General features: G+C 44.6%; 1 protein-coding gene across 1 annotated transcript; it reads left to right on the plus strand.

Moving 5' to 3' along the window:
- Positions 1–1,137: 1,137 nt before the first annotated feature.
- PDCL3 (phosducin-like 3) lies at positions 1,138–6,410 on the plus strand (the record flags this gene model as incomplete). Its single annotated transcript, XM_010158034.1, has 5 exons — positions 1,138–1,267; positions 2,123–2,213; positions 2,889–3,032; positions 3,895–4,103; positions 6,124–6,410. Coding segments are annotated over 5 exons (717 nt in total), but the record flags the coding sequence as incomplete, so codon positions are not given.
- Positions 6,411–6,652: the final 242 nt, after the last annotated feature.

A 6,652-nucleotide genomic window follows, 5' to 3' on the forward strand; every position in this document is an offset into this window, starting at 1 on the left:
GGTTTTTCAGGGTTATTGCAACTAGAAGTGTTGTGCCTCAAAGTGTGTTGTTTTTTTTCTATGCTTCGTAACAATCTAGGCATAGATTTAGATCTGATTCCCCAGGAATGGGCTTGTCTAGCAGAGACTGTGTTTGCTTTTCTCTAAGTACTTGTGTAGTCACACTGACTTGCATCGCATCTCCAAAGGAGACTTCCCATGTATCCAGAGTTAGCTCTGCAGGGCTGGCACCAGCTTGTCTTCAAACCAGTGCTTCTCAATGCAGTGATCATTCTGGGGCCCCCAACATCAGAAGGCTATCAACCAGTTGGAGCGAGCCCAGAGGAGACCATGAAGATGCTCAGAGGGCTGGAGCACCTCTGCTATGGGGACAGGCTGAGAGAGTTGGGCTTGTTCAGCCTGGAGAAGAGAAGGCTCCGGGGAGACCTTATAGCACCTTCCAGTACCTGAAGGGGCTACAAGGAAGCTGGGGGGGACTTTTTACAAGGGTCTGTAGTGACAGGACAAGGTGTAACGTGTTTAAATTGAAAGTGGGGAGGTTTAGATTAGATATCGGGAAAAAGTTCTTCATGGAGGGGGGGGTGAGGCACTGGAACAGGTTGCCCAGAAAAGCTGTGGATGCCCCATCCCTGGAAGTGTTCAAGGCCAGGCTGGATGAGGCTTTGAGCAACCTGACCTAGTGGAAGGTGTCCCTGCCCACGGCAGGGGGGTTGGAACTAGATGGTCTTTAAGGTCCCTTCCAACCCAAACCATTCCGTGTTTTGGTGGACTTCTGCTGAGGCTCTGTAAATGAGTGCTGTGGCCAGTGTGCTTCCCTGTCACGCAGTCATTTTCCTCCCCTTCTCCTCATGAAAACCACAACAATGGTTACAATGCTTCGAACTTTGTACCCTACCAAGACCTCCTGTACATGCTGCGAGTGGGGTGGAATGAAATGAAGTCACTGTTCACAGTACTGCTCTGGGGCCACAAAGCAGCATGAGCATCAGGAGGATGCACACTGTGACTCTGGCACCACCCAGTTATCCCTTTATCAGTATGCTATGTCTCTTGGGGGAAAAAAACTTGCCTGTGTTAACTCCTGGAAGCAGCAAAGTTCTCTTGAATGCTCACCATCCATTCCTTGTTCTTGTCTAGGATCCAAATAAAGATACGGAGTGGAATGACATTCTGCGCAAGAAAGGTATCCTTCCTCCAAAGGAAAACCTAGAGGAACGGGAGCGTGCAAAGGAAGAGGAGCAGTTTGCTATCCTTCAGAAGTCTCTTGGTGAGTGACCAGGCCAGCTTGGGGGCAGCAGCAACAGGACAAGTCTTGGAATGGCTCCTGGGGGAAGACTGTACAAAGAATTGAGGGGGTGGTGAGGTGCTGGAACAGGTTGCCCAGAGAAGCTGTGGATGCCCCATCCCTGGAAGTGTTCAAGGCCAGGCTGGATGGGGCTTTGAGCAACCTGGTCTAGTGGAAGGTGTCCCTGCCCATGGCAGGGGGGTTGGAACTAGATGGTCTTTAAGGTCCCTTCCAACCCAAACGATTTTATGGTTCTATGAAATGGCCAGCAATGATGTTCTTGTGCTTGTAAAGCAATGTGTCCTTTTCTAATCTGTAAAGGATACCAAAGCTTATTCTTCTCTGTTAACAGTATCAAACAAATACATTATTGAACATGTGGATTCTTCCAGCACAGGAAAACTTGATGTCAGATCCATATATTTATACAAGTAAATGTTTGAAAACTGAAACAAGAACAATGTGAAGCAAGTCAGCTGTGTGAATGTGCAAATAAAAGTATCTCCTGACATTACCTTGTGTATGCTTCCTCCCTTCTCCAGGCATCCCTGCAGTGGGGGTGTGTGTGTGTTAAGTATGTCTTTGCTGCAGCCACCAAACTTCAAAGCTGGTTCAGGTACTCGTGTGCTAGTCTAGGCAGCCTTCAGCTCTGAATCCTCTACATCATTGTTTTTCTGTATGTCTAAAGTGCATAATATTTTCTAAAAATCCAATAACAATAATACTTCAAAAAAAAAAAAAAAGCCATATTTCCCTTAGTTAATCTGCTGGGCTGATAAAGGCTGATGAGTTTTAATCCTGGAACTAGGTTTTTGCTGATTTGATGCTTCTTTCTAGTGAAAACTTATGAGGACATGACCCTGGAAGAGCTAGAAGACAATGAAGATGAATTTAATGAGGAAGATGAGAGAGCTATTGAAATGTACAGGTCAGAGCAGCATGCAGAACGTGGCTTTTATGAAAATTGGAATTTTTTTCTTTTATATGCTCTTAGATACCATTGAAGAGAGGGAGGATGTTATTAGGCCTGATGATAGAAAATATGGGTTGTTTCTGGTTTCTTGTAGAGCTTCTAAGTGCCTTTAATTGGATAACTGGGTTTAAATTCAGTGTTCTTTATCTACAACCTAGTTTTGCAGAGATAGTGTGCACCTGCTGAGTGCATGGCTGGGGATTCTGAGAGCTTTGAAAATCGCCTCCAAGAATTCTCAGTTTTTGCGTGAATGGAATTAAGGTGCTGCAGACTAACATAATTACCGTGTTGATTTCCATTTTCTCCCTGTCTCTACCGTATCTTGTGGCTTTTGCCATTTAGTTTGGTAGTGTGGTATCTGCAGAGGAAATGTCTGCTGAGGGCAGAAATGACGGGGAGGCGAAAAAGTATTAATGAAACATAGTTGTACTTCTTGCATGTTGGTGGTTTTAACTTGTGATGCAAATGTAAAAGCATCTATTGACTATGTCAACTTGCTTTTGTTGCTTTGGGGTTTGAAGAGCTTTCCAATACACCTCTGAAGTCCAGGTCTCAACCAGCTCTCTTAAGTGTTGTTCTGTCAAAAATGCATCTATTCCTAAGATCTCTTTCTCATTCCTTGCTGTTCAGGCAGCAAAGGTTAGCAGAAATGAAAGCAGCTCAAATAAAGAATAAATTTGGGGAAGTTTTGGAGATTTCGGGAAAAGATTATGTTCAAGAGGTTACGAAAGCTGGAAAAGGTATATGGGTAGTCCTGCACCTCTACAAACAAGGGTAAGAATTTGTTTTTCACCTTTAAACCTTTTGCTGTCAGTAGCTGAAAACAGTCAAATGTGTAGTTACTGTGGAAATTAAGGAACTTATTTCAGATTTGTAAGAAATAGAAAATTGAATTAGTAATTTGATTACTATTGACTCAAGACAGCTGAACTTAGCTCTGAAAGGATGTCACTGTGAAGTGGCTTTTTTAATACATATGTATGGCACTGTGTGACTTGTACCATATAGCTGCCATACAGGTAGCTGCTGCCACTGAAATATCCAAGGTTTAGAAATTATTCTGGATAAACTGTGAGGAGCTGTGTATTAGAAGGATGACTGTGTTAGCTCAGTTTCTACAGGCATAAAACCAGAATGAATAAGGTTTCCAGTCCTGTCCATGTGAGGGAAAGACTTGTCAAAAAGTTCTGGTAAGCTGCTAGAGTTTTCTGGAAAGGATTAGAAATACTTGATTTTGTTTATTGTGTCTAATTGCCTCACAGGTTTCCATTGCTACTTGCATATACTTCCTTCCAGGAGTTGCTTTTCTTTCTATTTTGCCCTTGCTCATTCAATTTCTAAATACCATATCTTCATAAGCCAATTACTCTGTATGATAGAGGGGCAAGTTGTTTGCTGATATCTTAAAACAAACAAAAAAGCCCCCCAAAAGTCCAAAACTTCCAGTGATGCTGATTTCCTTTGAATGTTGTAGTACTGGACAACCAAAAGTACTCAGAGGTTGCTCCTGGTACACTTGTCTTTCCATAAATGCTACTCATTGAGCTGATATTTCTGACCTTTCTTCTGGAGCAGATTGTCTGATTTGTGTTTTTTTTAATTTTTTTTCCTTGTGTGTGTCTGCTGTTCATCACAGAATTCCACTCTGTGCCTTAATAAATCAACATCTGAGCGGGCTCGCAAGGAAGTTCAGAGACGTGAAATTCATCAAAGCTATCTCTACCACCTGCATTCCCAACTACCCCGATAAGAACCTGCCTACGATATTTGTCTACCTGGAGGGAGACATCAAAGCTCAGTTCATTGGGCCTCTGGTGTTTGGAGGCATGAACCTGACACGGGATGGTGAGTGCATAGTCCGTGCACACCGTAACCGGCACTTGTGGGTTCATTTTCCAGCTGATGGCATGTGTTTGTCTGTTGCACGCTCCTGACACACCAGCTCTGCTACTCACTAACCCTTGGAGAGAGCCTGCCTGTTTGTCCAAAGGGGGCTGCTCGCCTGAAACTGGGCTACTTCCTTTTCCTCTTGCCACATCTCAGAGATGGCAGCGTGTTAAGCCCCTTGGGGAGAGGCTGTTACTTTCCCTGGACGATGCAGTTTTCCCCAGACTATTTCTTCTTGCCCCACTTAGCAGGCTGTGGGGGGTGGGTTGTTCAGCCTCACCAGCGTGATGTGCTTTGGGAGGTGAAGGTTGTGGGGTGAGGATGCAGGTCGTGCACAGCACCCCAGCTCTTCCGTAAAAGCTGCTGTTTGGAGGTGGTTGGTCGGGGATGGTGTCCTACTGCAGTGCTTGAAGACAGAGGTCAGTGGTGAGGCTCTTCTTGGAAAGCAAATGCACCTTGGATGTAACCTAGTGGATTTTGCTTCAGTTAAAAGGATACTCATCAGCTTTCTGGGGAGGTGTATTGATCCAGTTCCCTTCAGGTTTTTTCACAGTCAGGCTTTTAGGGCATCTTTACCTGAAGTGAACCACAGCTGAGCAGCATTTCAAGGTCCCTGCTGAATGAAGTCATTCCCTATATTGGGAGAGAATGCAAAGGGTATTGTTTTTTTTTTTTTACTAAAACCCTGAAATTTACAGGGTATCTCGAGCATGTGCTGTAGAAAATGTTCCTCTGCCTTCAACTGTCAGAAGGGGAAAAGCTCACAGATGAAATAGCTGATTTGAGAACAGTTGACTAACTACAGAGGTTGCCTAATTATGCACTGAAGTGAGCAGCAGTAGCAAAACTTAGTTAGCTTTCTCCCATTTTTAGCACATAAATAATTGAATTTGGGAGGTCCAAGGGTGACTGAGTCAGGTTAGTTCAGTCTCCACAGAAAGATGGGCACTGAAATTACGCACTTTCTCTTATTTCTTTCTTCCTTTTCCCCTAAGCTCGGGTGACTTCCACTGGAAATTAAGGGAAGTGTGAGTTATATTCATTACTCAGTAATGGCTGAAGGAAATTGGATTTAATGGTAGGGTTTCCAGCAGGACTAGGAGACAGCTTTCAATTGAATGTGTTGTATTGACTTTCTAGCACTTTTGGGAAGCAGTCCAATTTGGGCCTATATCGTAATAGGCCTACTACTGATGGCAGAGTCTCTCTTACTGTCTGTCTAAGGAACTAATAATCAGTGTGTGGGGTAGTGAGAAAGGGGTGAATTGCATTTACAGAGTACATCCCTGAAAAATACCTGTAATTCAGATGTGTAAACGGAATTGCCAGAATTATTTTTTTTTGCCCCTCAGCAAATCTATTCCCTGCCTCCTCTGACTGTGGTGAAGGTGATGTATGGTGGAAACAGCTGTAAGACATGAGCAGTATTGCTTCATCTGCACGGGATGTGCACACCCGTTTTCTGCCCTTGCGTGGTTAGATGAGGCAGCCCTCCCAGTGAAAGGGAATCCCACCTCCTTCTAAAACCTTCTGCTCTGTGTCGGTTGCCACCTTTACCATCCTGGTTGTAAAGGGAGCAGGGATGCCACTGGTAGGGTGCAGAACAGTGCCCCGAGCTTTGTACTGGAACCTGTGCCAGCACTAGTGACAGAAGAGAGGGCTTGGCTGGCATGGGTGTGGGAGACAGGGCAGGGGCCCTGTGGGTGGAAGAAGAGCGGGAGGAATAGGGCAGGGCCCTGGCTTTGGTGGGTGATGACAGGGTGATACAAGAAGTTGGCTGGAGAGGCAAAAGTGGGAAGGGCAGTGGGGAACTGTGTTGCTCGCTGGGGTCCTTTTTTGTTACCTCTGACGGTAAACTAGGAAGTGCAAGGGGCTGTTGTACTGAAATAAACAAATTAGCATATGTCAGTAGGAGCCAGAGCTGAAGAAAGCCCAGTTTGCTGCCCCACATTCATGGCTCTCATTTTCCTCTGCACAGAGTTAGAGTGGAAGATTTCGGAGTCGGGTGCCATCAAGACAGACCTCGAGGAGAACCCCAGGAAGCAGATCCAAGACCAGCTCATGTCCTCGATCAGGGCGTGTGTCCCAGCCAGGGAGGAGAGTGACTCAGAGGATGACTAACTCCTGTGTCAGTGTTGATATTGATACAGTACACTGGCAGCCACTGTTACCACCTGGAACACTGGAGGCAATCATGAAGATCTCGCTGAGCACCAGAAGGTGCTTCAAGACAGCCAGTTATCTAGAAACCAAAAGTTTTTTTTTTTTAAAAAAAAAAAAGCCACAAGAAACTTAATGCGGCTTCACTTAAGATCCTGAAAGACATTTTACGTTATGAAGCCTGAAGCCTTTGAATCTTACTCAAAGTTTTAAAATATAGAAATCGGTAGAAACAGAGGTCTCTTGTTGTTTTCTTAGTAAATCGCTGACTTCTTTTAAAAAAAAATCTGCAATACTAAATGGCCTTAAGTGCACTGGTTTTGACAAGCTTAACTTGTGATAAGTTG

This window comes from Eurypyga helias, unplaced genomic scaffold, assembly GCF_000690775.1.
Source record: "Eurypyga helias isolate BGI_N326 unplaced genomic scaffold, ASM69077v1 scaffold17278, whole genome shotgun sequence".
Lineage (NCBI taxonomy): Eukaryota > Metazoa > Chordata > Aves > Eurypygiformes > Eurypygidae > Eurypyga > Eurypyga helias.